The sequence below is a fragment of the Pleurodeles waltl genome, chromosome 10 (assembly GCF_031143425.1).
Source record: "Pleurodeles waltl isolate 20211129_DDA chromosome 10, aPleWal1.hap1.20221129, whole genome shotgun sequence".
Lineage (NCBI taxonomy): Eukaryota > Metazoa > Chordata > Amphibia > Caudata > Salamandridae > Pleurodeles > Pleurodeles waltl.
In genome coordinates, this window is record NC_090449.1 from 915,156,607 (window position 1) to 915,182,841 (window position 26,235).

General features: G+C 44.8%; 1 protein-coding gene across 3 annotated transcripts in view; it reads right to left on the reverse strand.

Annotated features, from left to right (window-relative positions):
* Nucleotides 1-26,235, reverse strand: part of LOC138262023 (ATP-dependent translocase ABCB1-like) — a 935,493-nt gene that overhangs the window by 377,558 nt on the left and 531,700 nt on the right. For all 3 annotated transcript variants that reach the window (XM_069211682.1, XM_069211683.1, XM_069211684.1), the window contains one exon: nucleotides 11,256-11,333. In XM_069211682.1, coding sequence (XP_069067783.1) covers nucleotides 11,256-11,333 — 78 coding nt within the window. The remainder of the gene's footprint in view (nucleotides 1-11,255; nucleotides 11,334-26,235) is intronic.

Here is a 26,235-nt window from a genome sequence, read left to right on the forward strand (position 1 = left end):
CAAATGAAATGCTACAGCCCTAAGGGATCTCCTGGAACCCCAATACCCTGGGTACCTAAGTACCATATACTAGGGAATTATATGGGTGTACCAGTATGCCAATGTGAATTGGTAAATTTAGTCACTAGCCTGTTAGAGACAAATTTGGAAAGCAGAGAGAGCATAACCACTGAGGTTCTGGTTAGCAGAGCCTCAGTGAGACAGTTAGGCATCACACAGGGAACACATACAGGGCACATACTTATGAGCACTGGGGCCCTGCCTGGCAGGGTCCCAGTGACACATAGACTAAAACAACATATATACAGTGAAATATGGAGGTAACATGCCAGGCAAGATGGTACTTTCCTACAGGGTCTCACTGCCAATACTACAGGAAAAGACAAAGAGTGCACTGATTCTCAGAACGAGATGTAATTCAGTTCAAAACATTCCTAGAAGGAAGGCTTTCTACCCTCTGGAAGTCAAGCGGGAATTAAAGATGAGGGCTGTTACCTCTGTGATAAAAGGGGTTTGGAGGCTGAATATAGCCCCTGCCTATTCCAGAAGGCCAAAGAAGTGGACATTGTTTCTCAGTCTCCATTCATCCATCTTGTAGGAGGCTGGCCTGGTTTGTAGTGGGTATTTACACCTTATACCAGGTCCAGTTATCCCTTATTATTGAAATGTAGTCAGTGTCTAGAAGCCAGGCTGTCTAGGGGTAGCTGTAGCAGAGCAGCCAAGGCTTATCTAGGAAACATGCAAAGCTCTTGCAGTACCACTATAGTCACACGGTACTCACACACATGAAAGAAAATACTCAGTGTTACATAAATAAAGGTACTTTAGTGACACAATGCCAAAATACCTTAGAGACTATACTCCCTTAGAAGGTAAGTAATATACACAGTATATACACTAGAATGCAAAAATAGCTGTAGAAAACAGTGCAAATAGTAGAAATCACAATAGGTTACAATGGGCCTAGGGGGAACACAAACCATACACTAAAACAGTGGAATGCGAAAGTCGGTTTCCCACCTAGACAAGTGTAGTGTGTTGAGGGGCGCTGGGAGTGTAAGAAAACACAAAAGGTAAGTAATAGAACCCACCCCAGAGCCCAGGAAAACAGGAGTAAATCACAGTACGTTTCCTAGAACACACAAGAAGTCGTGATAGAAGATAATGCAAGAACCAGAAGAGGCTGCAAGACACCAACTATGGATTCCTGGACCTGAAGACCTGTGGAAGAAGGTGACAAAGTCCACAAGGCACTGAAGAGTCCAGAGAGAACGGGATCCCCTGCTAACCCGGATGAAGATGCAAAAGTGGAACCAACGGTGAGAAGACAAAGTAAGTTATGCACCCAAGAAGACAGATGTGGGTTCCTGGCTGGTGCAGAAGATGTCCCACGCCGAATGGATGAGTGCAGTCTGGTTTCCATCGCTGGATTCTGCCAACAAACCTTGGCATACGCAAAGCTTGCGGTTAGCAGAAAATGTCACTGCCAGTACCAGGAGGGCCAGGAGGGACCTGGTGGCCTCTACCCAGGAGGGGAGGCAGAAGGGGTTCTCAGCAACTGAGGGAGCCCTCGGAAGACCAGGAATCTCACACAGGAATACCGCAGCACGGGGGACAAAGAAGGTGCAAATGTAAGCCCTTGCAGCACAACACAAAGGGATCCCACACCGCTGGAGAACCACTCAGGAAGCTGTACGTCGCAGGATATAGTGCTGGGGGCCTAAGCTGTGCTGTGCACGAAGAACGTTGTGGAAGGTCACACACAAGCCTTGGCAACTGCAAGTCATGTGGTGCATGGGGGTACTGTCTTGCGTGGGGAGGCAAGACCTTACCTCCACCAAAGTTGGACATCTGGACTTTGGGACTGTTGGGGTCACTTTAGTCCACCACCTGTGTTGCTGGATCCACAATTGTCGTCAGGAGAGGGGACCCACGCCACTGGTCATCACTGCAGAGGGGTGCCTGCTGAAGCAGGGAAGTGACTCCGTCACTCCACGGGAGATTCCTTCAGCTCTTCTGGTGCAGGCTGTAGACAGGCAGTCCTCGGAGGATGTACGACCTGGAAACAGTTGCAGTTACTGGCAGGAGCTGAAGATACAATGTTACAAAAGTTGTCTTTGCTTCTTTGCTGCAGTTTGTAGAGTTCCTGGAGAGGCCAGATTCAGTTCCTTCGGTAGAAGTTGAAGTAAAGGATGCAGAGGATTCCTGCTGGAGTCTTGCAATCCGTATCTGAAGAAACAACCATAGGACACACCCTAAATAGCCCTGAAAGGGGGATTGGTCAGCTAAACAGGTAGGCACCTATCAGGGGAGGCTCTGACGTCACCTGCTGCCATTGGCCACTCAGATGCTCCCAAAGTTTCCCACCACCTTGAAATCCAAGATGGCAAAACACAGGTACACTCTGGATGAGCTCTGTGCACCCCCCCTGGGGTGGTGATGGACAGGGGAGTGGTCACTCCCCTCTCCTGTGTCCAGTTTCGTTCCAGAGCAGGGACTGGGAGTCTCTGAACCAGTTTAGACTGGATTATGCAAGGAAGCACCATCTGTGCCCTTCAAATCATTTCCAAAGGCTCTGGGAGGCTACCCCTCCCATGACAGTAACACCTATTTCCAAAGGGAGAGGGTGTAACACCCCTCTCCCAAATGAAATGCTATGTTCTAGCTTCCTGGGCTTGAGCTTCTCAAGCAACAGGAGGGCAGAATCCTGTCTGTAAGGTGGCAGCAGCAGGGGCTGCCTGGAAAACCTCAGAAGGCTGGAATGGCAGTATTGGGGGTCCACTGTGGAGCCCCCAGAGTGCATGGAATTGTGCAACTAATACTAGAATCAGTATTGGGGTACATTCCCAGTTGTTAGACACCATAGATGTCCACATTGGGACTTACCATTGTGAAGCTGGTCATAGGTATTGACCTATGTCCAGTGCACACGTAAAATGGAGTCCCCACACTCACACAGTCCAGTGTTGAGACTCCTGGAACACCTCTTGGCACTTCCTGGTGGAAACAGAAATCCCGTCAGGTGTCCAAAAAGGAAAGGGGGAGTGGAAGAGAAAGAGACAAAACACTGCCATGTCTTGCCGGTCCAGCCAGGCACCGTATATCTTCTGGGGCAGGTTGTTGTTGACAGAGTGATAGTAGAGTTAGTGCACTCAACTTCCTTGAAACTGAATCTCTCTTTCTGATATGGGCATGGGAGCAGTAGAAGAACACTGGGATGCTTTAGCACTTTTCTTGGATAATAATAACTGTTGGCACAATTATTAACACTGCATTACCAAAAACCTAAATTGAGTACCATAACAATAAGTACTGTGAAACTAGGGATGGCTTCACAGAGATCCACTGTTGCACACTACAATTAGAACTGGGGTTGCACTTATCATGCACAAGAAAGACAAACAAGGGCATTAATTATATCACATATGTTTCCTACATGCATAGGGTTAAACTAAAAGGAACAAAAAACAATCAAAGAAATAGAAATGTCCACTTTTGGCTTAAACAGTTAGGGTGGCACAGTTTGGTTTGGTTTTACTGTGTGTGTGAAAAACCCTTCAAAAGCAAATTCCTCAAATCTGAAACACAGGCATGAATGACACAATTTAAATCGAAGAGTTATGCTATTAGAGAAAGAAAAGTCACGTAAATGCTCTTTTAAAATTGCACTGTCACTTTTTGTAATACTTGAGCTTAAGCAGATTTCCTAAAGCACGTTTAGGCAAGTAACTACAATAATAATGTAGCATGTGCATAAATGCATTTGTCTCTTCAAGATAAGCACTCTACCAAAATACGAGGTCTGAAATACACCAGCTGTTCTAGGAAAGCGCGGCGCTCAAAGAACAAACTCCCTGGAGAATACTAGTGACTTAGCTGCAGTCTTTTCCTGAGTGCTGGAGGAATGCCTGGTGTCAGCTGGTAGAGGAAAGAAGAAAAGAATTGCCTCAAAAGTCCTGAATACGAGGATGAAAGCAGGGGCTGGACTGCCAAATCAGATGCTGAGATCAGGAAGCAAAACAAAGCCAAGCAGGGAGGCATGATTCACTCTGCTATTTATAGCCAATCAAGAAAACAGTTGAGTTTTCACATGTGGATGAGTCACCACGCCCAATTAGAAGCACATGTCTACACCACACCCAATTAGAAGCACATGTCTACACCTGCTCACCTTAGCAAACACGCATTGGTAAAACAAGCATTGATAAAAACCAATTGTGTAACACAGCACATTATGTTTACTTAGAAACATAAAGGTTTAACCAAGAACAGAGATATGATTTAACCCTAATCCCTGGGGATGCTGACAGATAATGCAGGAGGCACCTTGGGGATTCCTGACATCCGGGAAAATGGTCCTGGATGATGTGGGGGCACCTCTGCTAGTGCAGGGGTACCCTCACACACAGGTACTTTGCACCCAGCCTTCAGGGTTGGAAGGCCTGACATATTGGTGACTTATACGTGACCTGGTGCAGTCTAATTGGCAGTGAAAGGGTGCATGCACCATTTCACACAGGATTCAATGGCAGTCCTGTAGAAGCCTTTGCATGGGATCCCTATGGGTAGCAAAAGTAATGCTGCAGCCCATAGGGATCCCCTGGAACCCCAGTGCCCTGGGCACCTAAGTACCATTAACTAGGGACTTATAAGGGGTGACCAGTATGCCAATGTGGGATGAAATAATAGGTTACCAGTATGTAGTGACAAATTTGGGAAAAGAGAGAGCATGAGTGCTGGGGCCCTGGTTAGCAGGATCCCAGTGACACAGTTAAACACACTGACAAACAGGCCAAAAACCACAAGCACTGAGGTCCTGTCTATCAGGATCCAAGTGACACAGTCAAACACACTGACAAACAGGCCACAAATGAGGCTACTTTCTCACACAACCCCTCCCCCCCCAAACAAAGGACAATAAGGCTAACCTTAGCCAGTTGAGACTTTATTGTCTAAGTGGTAATAAGTGGAAAGTAGATCTGCAATAGAGTGGTTACTCCCTTTATCACCCACTGTACGGTCCCTTCCCTAAATCACCCTGTTTGGAGATTTTTAGCTAGAGAACAGTGCAAGTGTGTACTCTGAGATTCCCTATTTGTAAAGTTCCAAAGTTTTAAAGTGGGGCAGTGTGACTGTCCCTGGGAACCTATGTCAAGACAGGGCTGCTGTCCGGATTGCAATGCTAGACAGGGGTGCTGTCTTAGCAAGGCTAGATCAGGACAAAAGGTTTGTCCCCATGGCTCTAAGAGAGGACAGGGTTGCTGTCCCTCTTTAGTTGGAGCAGGACAGGGCTGCTGTACTAAAGGCTCCACATAGGGAAAGGGCTGCTGTCCTATGTCTGTAGAGGTAGTGCAGGACTGCTGCACTAAAGTTTCTCTGGGAGGGCTGGAGATTTGCTCCAAATTTACCAAAACAGTGCAGTTATGCTTATCTGTTTCAGTGTTTTCACAGAGAGCGACTTTTACCTCTGGGAGTTTAACTGTGGTAGCTATGGATTCCCTTGGTACAGGTTCCATCCCAGGAGAGGTATCTCCCATTACAGGACCTGTATCCTTAGTGGTAGGGAGGGGAAGGGATACCTTGATACCTGTTTTACCTGTTGCATGAGTAGGATCCTGAGGCTTGAGGGTTCCTTCTCTTCTTTGCTTTTTCATTTCACGTGAAATGAGAGGAAGCAATTCCTCAGGGGTACCCAGCATGGATGCATGGGCCCTAAACTCTACATCAGCCCAACCTGAGGCCTCTAGGTCATTACCTAAGAGACAATCTACAGGTAAGCTAGGTGATACCACCACCTGCTTAGGGCCAGTAACTCCACCCCAACGAAGATGCACTACAGCTAAGGCGAGAGACTGAGTGGATTTGTTGACATCAGTTACCTGGTGCTTCTTTCCAAGGAGGTGTTGTGCAGGTGACACCAGGTTTTCAGTCACCAAAGTGATACTGGCACCTGTGTCCCTGTAGGCCTGGGCCTCAAAATCATTTATTTCCATTGACTGCTTGCAATTATCCATGTTATGGGGACAAGCAGCCAAAGTGGCAAGGCCAATGTTACCAGGTGAGACAGAAACTGTCTTGGGCGTTTCTAGACCTACCCCATTTCTGTGATGGAGCCAAAAGTGAACCCTACCACACCTTTAGTTTGACTATTGCCAGTAGTCCCACCACTATTACTACTACTACTAGGAACACTAGAAATTGAAATGGATGTACTAGTGGTGGTAGGCTCAGGGGCTTTAACTGGGCAGGTCTTATCCCCTGGCCTATGGCCTTTACCTCTGCACACATAGCACCAAGGCTTTTTATTGTGTGTAGAAGAGGAAGAAGAAGAGGTTTTATCCACACCCCAGAGGAGTGTTGTGGACCTGAACAGGAATCTTTATGTTTGTACACATGCTTGTCCTGAGATTTTTCACCATCTTTATTCTTTTCTTTGTCACCTCCTGTATGAGCTTTTCTCCTCACCATCATTCTGACCCATTTGTCTGCCTTCTTTCCAAATTCTTGGGGAGAGGTCAGATCTGAGTCTACCAAGTATTGGTGTAACAAATCAGACACACAGTTATTCAAAATATGCTCTCTCAAGATTAGATTATATATACACCCTCATAGTCAGACACTTTGCTGCCATGTAACCAACCTTCTAAAGCTTTGACAGAACAGTCCACAAAGTCAACCCAATCCTGTGAGGATTCCTTTTTTGTTTCCCTAAACTTTATACTGTATTGATCTGTGGTGAGCTCAAGACCCTCCATGAGTGCATGTTTAAGAAAATCATAGTTATCTGAGTCCTCCTCCTTGACACTGAGGAGTCTGTCCCTCCCTTTATCAGAGAAGGACTACCAAAGAATAGCAGCCCACTGCCTATGAGGAACCCTCTGGACTTTACAGGCCCTCTCAAGTGCAGCAAACCACTTTTGGATGTCATCCCCCACCTTGTAGGGGGGAACAATTTTATGTAAGTTTCTAGAGACAATGGTGTCCTCCCTGACCCCTTAACTTCTGAAACTGCTTCTGCCACCATGGGGAACTAACCCCAACCCCTGCATTTCTCTTTCCACAGCTAAGGCCTCCCTATCTAGGGCTAGCTGTTGCAGCATCAGCCTGGCCTCTTCTAATCTCAGCTTTCTGAGCTCCCTGTCTATGGAGTCATCACCTGGATTAGAAGTGTGGAACCCCTCAGAAACTGATGTGAAATGAGAATTGGCAGAGGTAGATCTTTCCCTAGCTTTCCGGACCTCTAGGTGTGAAGAGAGCCCTACTTGTGTGTGAACCCCTCCCACTGCCAGCTACACTATTAAATCTGCTAGGTGGAAGATCTTGGGAAGAGCCCTCCCCTGATTCTACAGGATGATTCCCTGACTCTATGGGATTAGAATTCCCCTCTCTCTCTTCTTCCTGGTTACTGATACCAGTGTGGGATTTATTGAAAAATGCACACAGAGGGCATCTTAGAGATACCCCCTGTATGTCAGCCAGCCTCGTAGTGTAGGACTGACCAGTCTGTGTCAGCCTGCCACTTCCAGACGAGTTTCTGACCACATGGGGTGAGTGTCTTTGTGCACTCTGTGGTCAGAAACAAAGACTTCCTGGGTGGATGTGCTTCACACCTCCCCCCTGCAGGAACTGTAATACCTGGCGGAGAGTCTCAAAGGCTCAGGTCTAATGTTACAGTGCCCCAGGGCACTCCAGCTAGTGGAGATGCCCGCCCCCCAGACAAGTCCCCACTTTTGGCGGCAAGTCCAGAGGGATAATTAGGAAAAGCAAGGAGGAGTCTCCCCCTCAGCCAGGACCACCCCTAAGGTGTTCAGAGCTGAGGTGACCCCCTCCTTGAGAAATCCTCCATCTTGCTTTGGAGGATTAGGATCAATAGGAAAAGGAATGTGCCCTCCTCCCCAAAGGGAGTGGGCACAAGGAGGGTGTAGCCACCCTCAGGGACAGTAGCCATTGGCTACTGCCCTTTAACCCTAAAATCCTGTATTTAAGGGCTCCCTGAACCAAGAGATTTAGATTCCTAATGATCTCAAGAAAAGGACTGCTGAGCTGAAAACCCTGCAGCAAAGAAAAGGAGACAACTGACTCAGCCCCAGCCCTACTGGCCTGTCTCCTGCTTCAAAGACCCTGCAAAAGAAAAGCGACGCGTTCTACAGGACCAGCAACCCTGAAAAGCCTCCATCACTGAGGACCAAGAAACTCCTATGGTAAGAAGACATGTCCAACAAGAAGAAGAGGAAACTCCTTCCAAGGGACTCCCACCTCACTCCAGAAGCGTGAGCCCAAAACCACTCTGCAGCCGACGCCCACGGCCCGTGTACAGGTGGCCCAGCTATCCAGAGAGGACCTCCAGTCGATACTGACCAAATGTCCACCCTGGGCTGACCTCTCCACTCTTCCAATACGACGCCTGCAGAGGGAATACTGAGGACCCGCCTGACCGTGACTGCCTGGGACGAAGATTTCCGACACCTAAAGAAGACACCTAAAGAAGCACTGCACCCGCAGCCCCCAGCCTCAAGAGAAACTGACCACCAGTGCAGCAGTGACCAGCAGGTGGCCCTCCTTCCTGTCCAGTCAGTGGCTTGACCGAGAAGCTCCTCTGTGCTTTGCCTGCAGCACCTACGTGACCCCTGGGTCCCGCAATAGAGTTCCAATGGGACCCGGATGCCCTGTTTGCACCCTGCACCCAGCTGCCCCTGTGCCACTGAGGGTGCATGTTTGGTGCCTACTTGGGCCCCCCCCCCAGTGCTCCTCTGAACCCCCCTGGTCTGCCCTCCGACAATGCAGGTATTTACCTGCATGCAGACCGGAACCGGAGTACCCCCTTTCTCCATAGGTGCCCACGTTATTTTGGCTCCTGTTTGACCTCTGAACCTAACCGGCCCTGTGTTGCTGGTGCTGGGTGTTTGGGGTTATCTTGAACCCCCAACGGTGGGCTACCTATGCCCCGGAGACTGAACCTGTAAGTCGATTACTTACCTCCAAAACTGTACTGTACTTTCTTCCCCCAGCAACTGTTGAAAATTGCATAGCACTGAAACAGCCCTTGAGACCATCTCTGACAACCTTAGATCTATTTTGGATGAGGGAGGTTTGGCTGTCCTGATTCCAGCTGATCTCTTAGCTTCCAACAGGGTCTCATATACCTTCATTTACCCAAGCTTTTGACAATGGTATCTGTAATCATGCTATTTTTAGGTTATACTCTTTTCTCTCTCTCAGGAATCAATCCACTGTGCTTCCCCCTTTCTGCTTTTCGTCAGTCCCCGGCACCGACAGGGTCTCTCACAGCTCTTGCCTTAGGTCTGCTCTTTTCAACATTTACATTTCCTATCCAGGGTCTCTCATTAGATCGTTTGTCTTTATGTACTATGTACACAACACTCAAATAATTGTCTCCTAATCTTCATTCTAGACAAATCCTGTGCCTGCATGACTTTAGGCACAGATTGGATGAGTAAGAAATGTCATAGCCTCAATAGGGAAAAAACTGAACTTTTGGATAATCATTCTTCCATCTGGTTCTCAATTTTATGGTCTTTAGAACCTGGCCCTAAACTCACCCCTATTCCCACTGCTGAAGTTCTATTTGACTGTAATCTGCACTTTTCACCTCTGATCAACCATGTGGTTGGCACTTGCTCTCGTCTACTAAAAATACTGAAAAATTCATACTGCTCTTCCCTTTTTAGGCATAAACAACAGAAGTTCAGGTCCTAATTGTCTTGCATCTAGACTACCTAAAGTTAATTCTATCTAGGCATCCCTGCATACATTCTCTACTATCTACAAGTTATCTAATTTGTAGCTGCTCGTTTTACTCTGAATTAACCTACAGTATGTCAGTATCTATTTATTTAAAAAACTACATTGGCTTCCAATCCACTAATGTTCCATTTTGAAATCTTCCTGCCTAGTTCATCTAATTTGATCAATAATGCTGGGTCCATCTACGTCAGACTCCACAGAGCTTAATTTGAGGCGGCAGTTTCCAGTGCTCGGCATCGCCACTTAATTGTCAGTCTGCCTCATGGTAGCATTGTTTGCCCAATTGACAGATCAGCACTGCAACAGTTGTTTATTAGTACAATATAGATTTAAATATTATTTCTATAGCTTTGGGGGTGTGGACTGATCTGAACTGTCACACTTGTAGATTTGTGCTGGTTTATAGATGTGTTGTTACTGTCATTGGGAGCAATGCCAGAGGCAGTTGGTGGTGAAAGATGCAGTGACCTCCTTAGAAAGGCCCTGACACATAGGCCCAGATTTAAAAGGGCCTAGCGCCATACCAATGCCACATTAGCGTTATTTGTTTATGCTAATGTGGTGTTGGAAGTCCAAAAACGCCATGCCATATTTACAAAGTGGTGCAATGCAGGGATTGCGCCACTTTGTAACCCCTTGCGCCACATTATGCCTGTGCCAGGCATACTGTATGCCAGGGAGGCGTTCTTGCGCTAGGGGGGAAAAAAATGGCGCAAAGAAATCTAAAAGATATCTTTGCGTAATTTTTTCAGGGATTTTTAACGCCTGCTCAGAGCAGGCGTTAAAAGGAGGCCCCCATTGGTTTCAGTGGGCCTCTGGGTGCTTTGCAGGATTAGCGCCAACATTTTTTACGCTAGTCCTGCAAAGCGCAGAAATAGCGTTCTCTAACTACCGCCTTGGTGTGCCATATTTTAAATACGGCGAACACATGGTGGCAGTAGAGGGGCAGTAAGGGGAGTAAAAAAAGTGGAGCTGCACTAGGTGCAGGGTCACTTTTCATAAATCTGTCCCTTATTTTTTTTTTTACAAATTAACCACTGATTCCAGTTTATTAGAGGACTAATGGACAACGATGACTGGAATGTATAACTGCTGCTATAAAAGCAAGTCTGATGTCACATTATGCTAATATTTTGTTCTTTTCTGTTCTTCTGAAAGCATTGACAGTTACACGATTAAGCAAGCACTTTTGAAAACAGTTTTTACAAGTAGCGATTTTATGTGATGAGCTACTCATCAGTTTGAACCTGAAGGCAGATGTAGACACATAAAGCTATGCTCTTAGTCAAAAATTATTTCGATATTCTTTTAATTCGACGTCTTTTAGAGCAACATACTGCTACTATGTGCTTAAGTATGTTATGAACTTTTAATATATGCCCGAATTTAATATCGCCCAAAAATTCACATGTTTGGGATCGAAAGACACATTATTATGTTTACAGACATTTCCTGAACAAAATGTGAAATGTTATGTGAAACGTACATACCTGTCGAAGTAGTGCTTTGAATGATAATGAGCGTAGTCTCATAGTAAGATTTCCACCAGCCTTTCCAAGAGTGTAGCCCTAAAAACGTAGACAAAATCCTCAAAGTGAGCAAAAGCTTTGTTGTCAAAAAAGGGCAAAGCATCCTATCGGTACTCTCTATCACAAAAAAAAACAAAATCAGTTTAATGGCGTATAAGACAAACGACTTCATCGTATGTTCAGAAATAAATCGTCTTAGGTATTTATTTGCTGATAAAAAAGGAAAACTGATATTTTGGAAACATTAGTCTTTACTGTGTAACATCTTAATGTAAGTACTTGTTTAACATGATCAGCCTAAACAGGAATAAAAACGCATGATGATTTGCCAGATTCAATAAGCCATTATAAAACATTTTAACCTTTTCTGTAGTACACGCCCTAGGAGGTAATCAGGTTAAAGTCATTAAGGGGCAGATTTATGAAAAGCGGCGCTGCACCTATTGCAGTTCCACTTTTTTTGCGCCCCTTAGTGCCCCCCTAATGCCACCATGTGTGTGCCGTATCTAAGATACGGCGCACCATAGCGGTAGTAAGGGAACTAACGTCAGAATTTTTGGCGCTAGTTCAGCGCTTTGCAGGATTAGCGTCAACATTTTTGACGTTAATCCTGCAAAGCACCCAGAGGCCCATTGAAACCAAAGGGAGCCTCCTTTTAACACCTGCCCTGAGCAGGAGTTAAAAATCCCGGAAAAAATGACGCAAAGAAATATGTTAGATTTCTTTAAGCCATTTTTTCGCCTCCCCTCCATTCCTCCTTACTGGGAAACGCCCTTTTGCACATTATGCCTGATGCAGGCATAATGGAGCGTAAAGGGTTTCAAAGTGGCACAATGCCTGCATTGCACCACTTTGTAAATATGGCGTGGGGATTTTGGCCTCGTTGGCCCACATTAGCGTAAAAAGAAATGACGCTCACGTGGCTCAAGGAGGCGCTAAGGGCGCTTAAATATGCCCCTAAGGGTCACATTCACTAAAGCATTATGTGCTTAAACGGCTGGGAATGGATTAATTTTCTTCTCTCAAGAAGACTTCCTCAAAAGGATTCCAGATGGGTGTAAATCGTTTTACAACTGTGCAATTCTACAGCACAAGGGTACAGAATTATACAGTAGTAAACTTGCAAGGGTTGAGTTATGGTCAGCCCTGTTTCTCAGCACTCACAACTTATGTGTTTGTGGGCAATCGGTCGAAATCTCTGGCTCAAGCATTTCCACTCTGAGAACGGTATGCCATAGTTTCCTAAATTCTTCTTCCAGGCACTTCAATCCGAGTTCGCTGGACTTTTCAATGAAGAGTTCAGAACTAATTTGACCTGCTGTTATCGCCGCCGTTGCAAGATTTTTCCCTGAACTAGTTGACGTCTGCTTAAACCTGCAATTGTAGGGTGTTTTACTGTGCAACTTTTCACTATTTTAATGAAAAACCCGATATTCAGTACTGCGGCAGGGGATGAGCAGGGGCTCGACAGTACAGCTGCCTCTTGGCTCAGCCCCTGCAGCTTCTGTGAAAACCCCTATGCATACAGACCCGGAAATAGCGGGTACAAAGTTTCCAGACACACTTATAACGTTCAATTACATTAATCCATAAGGAGTTACCAATCTGTGTAAAATAACATGACACGTAATGATGGACAGAGATTTTAAGGAGAAAGGCCCATTCCAAACTTGAAGCAGACAAAAGAGGAGGGGATTCTCCATTGCAAAAGAAATAAAAAAACGAGTATTTGCACGACCTGCTACAATTCACTAGAGTTTAATAGTGGACCGTGGGCAATTACACATTTGAGAAATATTTAAATTGTATACTATTAATTATGTTATTCAAAGTCCATTCTTCTTCATTTGAGTCACAATAGACATGCACTCCCGCTCTATACAACAATCTAAAATGACAAACCTAGGCCCGCTTGTTCTTAAAAGCACAAAGTAGGACCACTTGCCTCCAAGTTTTAACTTTTCTATTTACGTTTTTCACCATGAATATCTATTTGTCTTTCATCATTGAATGGGAAAATGTTGACAAAATTAAGGTCTTTGTCTCCTGATGATTCAAGGGCCAGCAGCTAAAAGCTTGTGGCCCAATTCGGAAATTGTATTTTGTAGTAGGTATAGTAATATTACAGTGGTATTACTTATGACAAACCTATCCGCTTCTCATATCTTTTCTATGGGGAGATTGCTGTATGTGTAGGTTTACTATTTAGGAATATATGATGGTGGAATCAGGAGAAGTGGCTGGAAAAGAAGGAATGCTCATCACAAAACAGTAGGGAGCATATATATGGAAAAGACATGCAGTGCAATGCAGCAGGTCACCGTGCTGCTCTGCACTGTGTGACAGCGACAAGGCATGAGTGTGCTGAATTTAAGACAATACTGTGCATTCCTGCCTTTTCCCCTGCGCTGGCACCCTTTTGGTTGCCTTGTGCCAACGAAGACACCCTTGCACCTGATGATGCAGAAATGAAGGTTTTACATTTATTAGCGCATAAACGTAGTGCAGCAATAATCAAGTGTGACTTTAACTGAACTAATAAAGATTGTACGGGGACAAATGTGCCCTCAGAGTAGTTCGCCAACATTTATAAGCGTGCTTTATATAACGTGATGTATTAGAATTGTAATAATCTGACATAACCGTAAACGTGTGCTATGATTTGCTTGTTTGAAATGTTTTAACTTAGCATAACTTTAGTGGAGGCTTCGGCCTAGTTGCCTTGTCTCACGGTTTAGATGCTCGTGTTTTTCTAACGTGCTAATGAAATGTGTATTCTTGCTTGAAGCTGTACTTTTCCAGTGAGATCGGTTCACATGCTTATCTTTAAGGTTTCGTGCCAGCCTGGCATCTTCTTCTTTGCTTCAAGGTCAATCTGCAGGTGCAGACAATGGACGCTCTGAAAGTGAGTTAATTGGTAAAATATGTTGCAACTTACGTTCCCGACTCCAAGGATAATGTATGCCTAGGTAGAAGCTTGTGAACTGTAGTTTTTGATTGGACAATTTGAAGCCAACCTAAGAACTCTCCAATGGAAGACCCTACTGGATTTGAACTGTTGTCTATTTAAACCTGGTGCACAAGAAGAAAGTAGCCATTAGCAGCCATTATTCGCCATTTTTGCCTTTACCAGCCCATTACCCGCCATTAGCCATTGGACATTACCCGCTATTGCCGACTTCGTCATTTTGCCATCTTCTACGATGCCAATTGATGTTCGATGAGACTTTGATGCTTTCTCTAATCGAGAGAAAGAGACTTTGATTAATTCTCGCCCTAGAGACTTTAACTTTGATTTACCCCTTTGCATGAAGTAATAGTTTTGTCCTTTTTGCCGCTGTGAGGCAATTGCCCCGTCCACCCTGCCCCTTTGCCCCGTCCCATGCTGATGGAAACCGGTACCTGTGAGACGAAGACTTCCTTGAAAGCTGATTGAATTTGGTAAATATGAAAGGAAAATGTACAATTGCATTGTGTTTCTTTTTAGGAAACCAACTTCTGATTTTTGATAAGAGCCCTAGTTAGGAGTTTTCCAAATTAATGTTGCTAAATTGTTTTTGCATGAAGTCCCACATGCCGATGCTAATTTGAGGATAGATGAGGATTCATTTGTTGCACGATGCAATTTGAGACCTTGTTATGCTGACCAATGTATGCAATTAGCTCATTACAGATTATAGTTTTAGTGGTTTGCATTGCTATTATCAAATGCATTGTTATTCAAATGCTGCATAGATTGCATCTGTTTCGTCGTTATGGACAGCTATTAATGTTCATTTACATATATCATTTGGTGTTGAGACACATTTATATCGTGCTAGCTTTGTTAATATAGGGAAATAAATTCATTAACTTTGAATAAACTGGTGTGATTATTCATGACCGAAAGGTCATGGTTCGCCGAAATGTTTTCTGGATTAATTGTGAAGTGTTATGTTGATCAGGGTATTGCTTATGTTCGTTATTGATTATTGATTTGATTTAACTGATTAATCTCAAGTGAAGAGAGCCCCACTTGGTCAAAAGATTCATCGACCCAAGAGCGTCCAAATACAGGTAATTTATTAGGTCGGAACGCTCTATCAGTAGATGGTAGCAGAGGACGGTTTGGCATTTTGGGACCCCACTCGAGAGGTATATGGTGTTGAATTAGATTTTTCTCGGGTAAAACAGATTGAGAGAATGATGATGGGCTAAGTCCCCCGCGACTTTCCCGGGATCTCGGAGCTTGCGAATGGAGAGAATGGAGGTGTGAAATCGGCGTTGGCGGTACTAGTGACGGTATGAGTGAAGTTAGGATTTTGCGCTTGCACAGCTTATTGCCGCAGATTGTTTGAAAAGGTTGCGAGGATTTTAGAGAATAGCGGAGATGCGACTCCGAGTGTGAGAGTAGGGAAGTCGTTGAACTTCATGTGCATGTGGCGCTTTATGCAGGAAAAAGGTCCACGTGGTTGTTGTTGTTGAGACGGGCCCTGCGAGGTCAAGAGACTCCGGAGTATGTTGAAAAGTGTATGAGACACTTGTTTTATGTTGTGGTCTGGTCGGTTTAATAGGTTGACCGGGCGTGGTCAACGAGTCGGTACGTGTGTTAAGGGAGTGAAAGAAAACTTCGACTTCGGGCTTTGACAAATTCTAAGTGCACTAGAATAGATCACTGACAAGTTGAGAGCAGAATCTGCGGGTCAGATTTGCTTGCGAAAGTGGGGACCGAGAAAGATGGAATAACTGCCGAGGCTAGTGAAAAATCCCTAAGGTCCTGAAGCGATTGTGTTACCCTTCCTGTAGTAAACCGACAGATCTGTTTTATTATTATTTGGTTGCTCGCGATACATGCTAGAAGTTGTTACGAGAGGAGCTGAGTGAAGGAGGACTAGCCGCGAGGCTTTGTCAGCCGCAGTGTGTGTGAGTGTGACGTCACTAGGAGCCGCGCTGGGATAGGTTGGTTGCAGAGAAGGGTCGCGCACGGATTGGACGCAGTCCGTGGGGCTCGATTGGAAGGGGAAAGGCAAGCGAAGAGTATTCCGGGAATTAAAGTCACTTATTGATTACAAACTTTGTGAAATAAAAGACGAGAAAATGAAATTTTTCAAAGCATTAAAGAGTGCGATGAAGGGGGAGTCTTACATTAAAGCGAGCATAGGAGAGGAGACGCCACCCGAAGGTACACCAGCTTACATTGTAATGGAGGAAAGGGGGGTAGCTCCGTGCCTTTGGCTAAAGCAATGGCACAAGCTGACAGAGAAACATGGGAGCGTAGCGTTCCCGATCCATGGGACATTCAATATAAGGATCCTAGAGAATTTGAGATTCGCGATGTACGACATGAAGGTACCTCCAAGGCCAGCACAGTTTGAGGCTCTAGCGATTTGGGAACTAATGGCTAGACAGCAGCAGCAAAAGAAGTTCGAGACCAGGATAAGAAAGGCAGAAAAGACACTAGCGGACGCTAGGTGGGATAATGCACAGAAGGTGTGGAGGTCAGATATATTGCAGGGGATAAAATTGTTTCCCGCAATTGCTAAGGAAGAAGAGGCGACAGGCAAGAAAGCTACCTGTAAGACAAACAGGAGGTGTTCCAAAGATAGAGAAGACGAGTCAGATGATGAGGAGTTCATCATGCAATTGCTGAACGACCGTCCACCACCTTATGTAGAGAGTGAACAAGGTCCAAGTACCAGTTCTGCCCCTCCGGCACCGGTACAGAATAATGAAACTCCGAATTCAGAAACGCCATCGGGATCTAAGGACCCGAGTTTACTGTTCACCCCGCAGATACCGCAGGTTAGGAGAATATATCCAGATGTGCCTATATTGAAAACAGCAGAAAATTATCAGCCGCAGGTCCCAAGGTATTACAGCAGTGACAACGGTACGGGAACGATTCTAGATCCAACCGTAATGGGAGTACAGAATGGGCGCAACCCAACATTGGCACAAGCTGAATCAACCCAGTTTTTGTTGCCTCAAAAGCAGATGCAGGGGGGAACCGCACATGCTCAGATGACGGGGAGTCAGACGGGCATGCCGGCAATGATGACCCATAGTGTGGGAATGAACATGCCTCAGAACCTGGGGAATGGACAGAACCCAGATGCGATATCCCTACCCATTTCTGTAGGTCCACCTGTACCTTTGTACGTTCAGCCTAACTCAGGTATGAGCGGTCAGGGATCAATGGTGCAGAATGGGACGGAAAGGAGGTGCATAGAAAACACTCCAGAGACAACTCCGATAGCGGCTCAGCCAACTGGATCTGGGTCCTTGATGGAGTTTAGTCCCATATGTGCTCAGTCAACAGTGGTAAGGTCGAGTCCCCCACTGATGATACCGCTATCATCGAACACTGAAAAGTTGCCGCAACCATCAATGGCAGTCGATGTGAATGCTACATTGATGGGGTTGAATGCGCAACAGCTGACACAGTGGTTCAACAGTCTGAATTCCACACAAAGCTCAGCCAGTGGGAAGGGAGAAGACTATCTGAATAGGGTAAGGTTGAACATGGAAGCAGAAGAATTGGTGGAAGGGACTATGGGGGTGAATAGGTTAGAGTCCTACTCGGAAGAAGAGCTGAGGTATCTATGTCCCAGGATTACGAGAGAAGTGAACAAGGTACATAGAAGCTTGCAAGAAATAGCTGACAAAAACGGGGTTGAAATAGACAAGACAAAACACTTGAGCAGGAGCTATAGATTGGATTTCAGGACCACAGACTTTGAACACATGAGGTCAGCAGGCATGAAAACGCACCTTAGAGAATTGCTGCAGAGTGCACAAGTGTGGAGGTGCTTAGACAAATGGGAAAGCAGGTGGGCAAAGAAAAAGGAAAAGAGGTAAGACAGTGTCCCAGAGCACAACGAGAAAAGACCACACAGTAGTGACGCAATAACCATGTTACCAATGAGGGAGACAGCAGGGGGAAAATTAATACATGTACCGTGGCACAGAAGCGACATTCAGTCTTTCACGGATGATTTTCCCAAACTGAGAGAGAAACCGATTGAATGGTATCAACAGACTGATAGGTTTGTGAAGCTTGCAAAATGTCTTTGGGAAGACCTGAACACCCTCTTTGAGATTGTGGTTCCGGCAGATTTGTGGGAAGAATGCAAAAGGGCTGTAGGTTGGCCGACAAGTGAACCAGAGAGAGACAGGGATACGGGTGCACCATCACCTATGGTGATGAGCTTGTACTATAAGGTGATTGAGCATCTGAAGACGAAGGTCGCCGCAAAAAATGTGGATTGGCAGAAGATTGATCGAACTGCCCAAGAGGCTAAAGAGTCGATTCATGGTTACTATGAGAGGTTGTTGAAGGCGTTCAAGAACTACAGTGGCACGGAAACAATAGAGGCGAAGGACATGCTTCATTTTGTGTTTAGATTCGTGGAAGGGCTGAGACCAGAGATAAGTCAGATGATAAAGTCGCATTTGATTTGTTGGCAGTCGAAACCGATTGATGAGGTGTTGAATTATGCGAAATACTGTAGCGACGAAATTGAAGTGAAACAGAAAAGGTTGAAAGAGAAAGTGATGGTGATGCAACTTAAAGCAGCTCAGACAGATTTGCAAGGGTTGCAAGGGTTCCAACAGCAGATACCGCAGCCGCAGGGAAATATGGTGTTTCAGCCACAGGCGAGAGGCAGAGGCAGAGGAGGCTTTGGGAGTAATGGTCCGGATTTGAATACTGTTGCAATTCCGAATGGTGTGCAGGCAATGAAAAGGGTGATGCCGTGTCACGTGTGCGGAATCGTCGGACATTGGAAACGCGAGTGCCCGATGGTGGTGCAGGAAGGTGCAGGTGTTGGTCAGCAAAACAATGATGTCAATGCATTCCAGACAATGAGGGGACCGAAAATGAGAGGTTCAAACCCAAATTTTCAGACCATAAATCAGCTGCAGGGATTACAGCCCATGCAGCCGCAGCAGATGCAGATGCCCCGTATGCAGATGACGCAAATGCAGCCAATGCAACAGCAGTTTCCCATGGTACCTAATCAGCAAATGCAAATACCTTTGACACCAGTGAGTCAGCAGCAAGTGATGGTTCCTCCACAGGTCTCGGGTCAGGTGATGAGTACAAATGGCACAGTACAACAGTTCCCATTACACAGTGAGAATGGAATAAACAATGTATGGGAGAGTGAAAGTTCAGATGAGGAGGGAAATTGTGTGCTTGCAGCATCCTTGGAAGTTGATCAAAAGGGTCCATATGTGGAGGGAAGAGTTATGGGTCATCAGGTTTCATTCTTGGTTGACACAGGAGCCACACGTTCAACTGTTAGGAGCATTGAAGTACCAAATTTGCCACTCTCAGGGAGAACAGTTCAAGTGGTGGGAGTAGCAAACAGGCACCTGACGAACCCAATCACGGATCCAGTACCAGTCAGCATTGGTAACTATCAAGGGTTACATAATTTTGTGGTATGTGACTCAAGCCCGATAGCACTGTTAGGGAGAGACCTATTGTGCAAATTGGGATGTTCGATCATGTGTTCGCACGATGGAATTAGAATTCAGACGAGCAGTGATGGGGAAGAAGATGACAGTGTAGAGGGGGATGAGATGGAAACTGTCGATGAAGAATATCCTCTGATTAACCTTTTTCCGATGATAACTGAAGAGGATATTCCAGCTGAATTACGCGAAACAGTCGGAAAGGAAGTGTGGGATATAACAGGAAAAGAGGTGGGATTGGTGAAAGGAGTGGAACCAGTGAAAGTGACCGTAAAACCCAATGTAACCTTTCCCCAGACCTCACAATACCACATGGCACAAGACACCCTCATGAAAGTCGCCCAACTCATTGACGAGTTTGTAAAACAGGGAGTATTGAAAGAAGTGGTAAGCAGTCCATGTAATTCACCAATCATGGGACTAATAAAGCCGAGTGGAAAGGTCCGAATTGTGCAGGACTTGAGGAAAATAAATGACATCGTAGTTAAATGCTGCCCTGTAGTACCGAATCCAGCTGTGATAATGTTTCAAATCCCTTGCGATGCCGAGTGGTTCTCAGTCATTGACTTGTCACAAGCATTCTTTTCAGTGCCTCTTCATGAGGACAGCCAATTTCTCTTTTGTTTCAAATTCTTAGACAGAGTTTACAGTTGGTGTCGAATTCCTCAAGGCTTTTCGGAGTCACCGTCAATTTTCAATCAGATTCTAAAGAAAGACTTGGAAGCGTTAGAATTGCCATTCGAGTCAACCCTAGTACAGTATATTGATGACTTACTGATTGCATCTAAGACAGAAAGTGGCTGCACAGCCGACACCATTGCTCTACTGAACCATTTGGGAAGGAATGGACACAAGGTGTCTCCTTCAAAGTTGCAGTTCTGTCAGAAGAAAGTAAAATACTTGGGTCATCAAATAGAGAAAGGGTCACGGAGAATAATGAAGGAAAGAATAACAAGTGTACTTCAAATGAGTCCACCAAAGACGAGGAGGGAGGTGAGGAAGTTTTTGGGGATGGTGAGCTACTGTCGCCAGTGGATTCCCAACTTCTCAACTCTAGCAAAGCCTTTACTGAAACTGACCCAGAAGGATGCCTTGGATGAAATTGAGCTGAAAGGAGATGAGATGGATGCTTTTATTGAATTGAAAGAATGCATGTGCAGGGCTCCAGCTTTAGGTATGCCTGATTACACAAAGCCTTTCACATTGTTTTGTCATGAACGTGATGCATGTTCTTTGTCTGTCTTGACCCAAGCCCATGGTGGCATAAACAGACCAGTAGCGTATTTTTCAGCTACTTTGGATCCGGTCGCAGCAGCACTTCCAGGGTGTTTGCGCGCCGTAGCAGCAGTTGGTATCAGCCTCACTCAGAGTGAAGGAATAGTGATGGGACACCCATTAACAGTCATGGTCCCTCACTCAGTTGAGATACTTTTGACCCGCTCCCGAACGCAACACATGACTGGAGCAAGACTCACAAGGTATGAAACAATAATTCTGGGCTCACCGAATGTGCAGCTGAAAAGGTGCACTACGTTGAATCCAGCAACCTTGCTTCCCGGTGAAAATGCTGAAATCGAGAACGCTGAAGACGTCGAGCACGACTGCCTTCAGGTGACTGAATTTTGCACAAAACCCCGACCTGACATCAAGGATACTAAGCTTGATGAAAATGACCAAATTGTTTTTGTTGATGGGTCATGTTTAAGAGATGCATTGGGAATTTTGAAAGCAGGATATGCTGTATGTACTGTAACAGGTGTCTGGGAAGCGTCCTGGCTTCAAGGAGTTTACTCCGCACAAGTAGCAGAGCTTGTAGCCCTTACAAGAGCATGCCAACTGTCTACATTGATGAAGGTTACCATTTACACTGATAGTCAGTACGGGTTTGGAATTGTGCACGACTTTGGGCAACTATGGTCACAGAGAGGTTTCCTGACCTCTTCAGGGTCCCCAGTGAAAAACGGGGAGAGAATAAGGGAATTGTTACACGCCATTCAGATGCCAGCCGAAATTGCAGTGGTAAAGTGTAGTGCTCATACAAAAGGACAGGACTATGTTTCCCTGGGAAATGCATATGCGGATCAAGTCGCAAGATTTTGTGCCTTGAACTGTATATTGCTCAGGGATGAATGGAATTCGATAAATGAGCCAGAGCTCGAATCAGCTGAAGCTTTTGCCTTGAAGGTCGTGGATACAATGGATGAGCTAAAAGCATTACAGAATAGCGTCAGGGAGGATGAAAGAGTTTTCTGGATTAAGTCACAATGTAAAAAGAGACCAGATGAGTTATGGGTTTCAAATGAGGGAAAATTTGTCTTACCAAATAGTCTCTTATCGCAGCTAGCGCGGTTCTATCATGGGCAGGCTCACCTAGGGAGAGATGCCATGATAAGATTGTTCAAAACTGATTGGTTTAACCCCAGATTCCGTCAAGTTGCAGAAGCAGTTTGCCATCGTTGTGTCATTTGTCAACAGATGAACCCAGGAAAAGGAACGGTTGTGAACGTGAGCCACATTGGTAGGGCGGGTGGCCCGTTCAGCAGAATGCAGATGGACTTTATTGAGATGCCTGTGCATGGAGGTCTGAAGTATGTGTTGGTGATTGTGTGCATTTTTAGTCACTGGATTGAAGCATACCCCACACGTAGAAATGACAGCCTTACAGTTGCAAAACTATTGTTGAGGGAGTTGATACCACGTTTCGGTTTCCCGATCTCTTTAGAATCAGATAGAGGAAGTCACTTCAATAACGAGGTGATAAAGTTACTTTGTGCAGCGCTGAACATTGAGCAAAAACTGCATTGTAGCTATCGCCCTGAAGCCTCAGGACTGGTGGAGCAAATGAATGGTACACTGAAATCAAGAATGGCGAAAATATGTGCATCAACAAATTTGAAATGGCCTGACGCATTGCCTTTGGTGTTAATGTCAATGAGAAACACCCCTGACAGAAAGACTGGATTGTCCCCGCACAAAATTCTCATGGGGAGGGCCATGAGACTTCCTGCAGTTCCCGCAAACGCGCTTTTGAATATTACAGATGATATGGTGTTAGACTACTGCAAAGGTCTGGCTGACGTGGTTCGCTCTTTCTCTCACCAGGTGGAAGCAACCACCTTGCCACCGATCCAAGGTCCAGGACACACACTGAAAGCAGGTGACTGGGTCGTGATAAAGAAGCACGTGAGGAAGTCGTGTCTGGAACCCCGTTGGAAAGGCCCTTTCCAAGTGATCCTGACGACCACTACCGCTGTGAAGTGTGCGGGAGTTCCCAACTGGATCCACGCCAGTCATACAAAGAAAGTGTTGTGTCCCACAGATGAGGAAGTTCAAGCGCTGAAACTGCCAGTACCTGATAACAAAGTGCCGAGCGCTGAGACAGAGCAAAACAGAACTAGAAGCGAACAGGCAGAAATAGAGGAGAGAGAAATATTCTCTGAGGACGAAGCAACCGATTCACTTGGGGAAGACCGAGGAGAAACCTCAGACAGCGATGAAGCAGCTGAAGGCAACAAAGAGCTTGAAGCAGCTGAAGGTAACAAAGAGCCTGAAGCAGCTGAAGGTGACAAAGAGCCTGAAGCAGCTGAAAGTGACAAAGAGCCTGAAGAAAGTAACGGTGACAAAGGGCTCGAAAGAGGTGAAGAAGCAGGAGAGCCTGATCAGAGGAGGGCTTTCCCAGAAGCAGACGGTACAGGAAAAGAAAAGGAAAACTTGATTGACTCCCCAGAAGGAGGGGACAAGGCAGAACAGAACGAAACTGTTCAAACTCCTTCAGAAGAGATCGCAGGTCCATCAAGTGGACACAGTGCAAAGAAAAGACAAAGTATATCACCAGTAAAAGTAAGGACTAGAGAAAAGTTGAACGACGGTGAAGGGCCAAGAGTGAAAGAGAAAAGAAAGGAAGTGTCTGTCGTGGTACCAACCTCAAGTGAAGAAAAAGACTTTGCCAAAGAGGAAAGTACCAGTGAGGCAGAATCAAAGAGAGATGCAAAATTGAAAAGGAAAAGAATACCAAACAGGAGATATTCCGGTCCAGAATGGGCATATGTAGTCAATGACGATTGGACTGACGAATTTGTATCTCTTAGCCTCGAGAACGAAGAAGAAGAGATACCAATAGAAAAGAAAAGTTTTATGGACACTATTGACTGAAAAAAAAAAAAAAAAAAAAAAAAGCTGATAAATGACATTGCTTGCTATAATCTAACGTGATACAACCAGCTGAGACATTGCTAAACCGGATGAGACATTTGCTAACTTGATAAGACTTTGATAACCTGATTGACTCTTAAACCCGATTTGAGACAACGTTGCTAACGAAAAAAAAAAAAAAAAAAAAAAGACTGAGTTATTGCCGAATTGAGACAAATGCTGCTAACCGATAAGTGACTGGGCTCCTGAAGAAAACTGTGTGAACATTGCGCTTGTTCAGCTTTGTAACTAATTGCTAAATCGTTTTTTTTTAAGTGCTTCTAGCTCTCTGATTCTATACAGATCATGACACAAAACAGTAGAGTGAAATATTGTAAATATGCGTGTATAGGCTTGATAACTGCATGTGTACTAATAATAATGGCAATAGTGCTTGCAACGCGTGGTAAGGGTGAGAATGAGAAAATTGATGCTTCTACTTCTGCTCCTATTACTGTCACTGAACTAACCGCATTGAAAAGACTAGAATTAGATGAGAGACACTTGCATGATAAGAAGGAACTTTCGTATAATGTTTTCTATCGCCTACTAACAGAATATGTTGAGACTATGGATGCGAAAGATTGTTATGTGTGTACACAGATACCGACATCGGTAAAGGAAGGGGTGACTTATCATCACATGCCTCTTACATATGGGATTACATGTAGTATAGTAACTTCTAGATTTTATGGTCAAACTAACATACAGTATTTTTACTCAAATTATGATGTTACCTTTGCATATGTTCCTATAATAACGCAACTAAGCCAGATTGCTAAAGATTGGGATGCTAAAATAATGAGGGAATTTTTCGAGCCAATGCAACCTTTTGAAACAGCTCACGCTCATAGGGAAAACCTTACCTGCTCGCTCACTGCAGTAGAAATAAGCTTTTTAGATCGCACAGATGATAGAAGGGCACAAATGAATGCGAAATTAGAAAAGGAGCTAAGTAAGAGGACTTCAGTAGATCATTATGCTTTTGCCGCAATAAAAACACAAGGGAGAATAGCTTTAGATGCTTGGCATGTAGGGAAGTTTTGTATATATCGAGGTGAATCTTATTATGATAACATTTTTGTGGGAGCGAGTGAATGTAAACATACGTTTATCTTTAAGGCCAAATGGACATTCATGCTGAACGGACTTGACCCTGTCATACCTGGTGTATATTACATTTGTGGGCATAATGCCTATTATCGTCTTCCAAAGGGATGGTGGGGGAGATGTTATTTGGGTATAGTGTTCCCAAAGGTTTATCAACTGGATGACCTATCGGTGATTCCAAAGACATCTGGATCTCATCGTATCCAGAAAAGAGAGACCGCAGCTGCTGTGGTAGGAGATATATTTGGAGCCATGATTCCTTAATTGGGAGTTGTGTTGAATTCCATCAAAATAAGAAAGTTGTCTACTATAGTGGATAACATGTTGACAAAGTTTTCAGGTGCTATAATCCTGATGGATGCTGAACTTGCAGCAGAAAGAGCTATGACTCTTCAAAACAGGCTTGCCCTAGACATTCTTTTAGCAAAGGATGGCGGCGTTTGCAAAATGCTTGGTGCGCGCCACTGTTGCACGTATATACCAGACAATAGTGTGAAAATTAAAACAATGCTTGCAAATCTAACAAAAGAGAGTGCAGACTTGAAGGAATTGAAAGAACCAGGAGTGTGGGAGAAGGTTGGAAAGGGAATTGCTTCAGTAGGAAATTGGCTTGGTGGCATTTGGAATGGAATATTACTAAAAATAATACAGGGAATACTAATAGTACTAATTAGCATCTTTGGGATTTGGGGAATAAAGAGAGGAATACTAATGATCATGGCAAGAATTAAGAGAAGGAAGGAAGAGAAAATGATGAAAAGAATGGCAGAAGAATACAAAGCAAGAACAAGGGGAACTAAAAGGCAAAGAGAACTGACAGAATTTTAATGGAATAAAATTTGTGGGAATAGTTTTGTGTGATGACAAGTAGTCATCAGAGGAGGGATTGATGACGCAGAAATGAAGGTTTTACATTTATTAGCGCATAAACGTAGTGCAGCAATAATCAAGTGTGACTTTAACCGAACTAATAAAGATTGTACGGGGACAAATGTGCCCTCAGAGTAGTTCGCCAACATTTATAAGCGTGCTTTATATAACGTGATGTATTAGAATTGTAATAATCTGACATAACCGTAAACGTGTGCTATGATTTGCTTGTTTGAAATGTTTTAACTTAGCATAACTTTAGTGGAGGCTTCGGCCTAGTTGCCTTGTCTCACGGTTTAGATGCTCGTGTTTT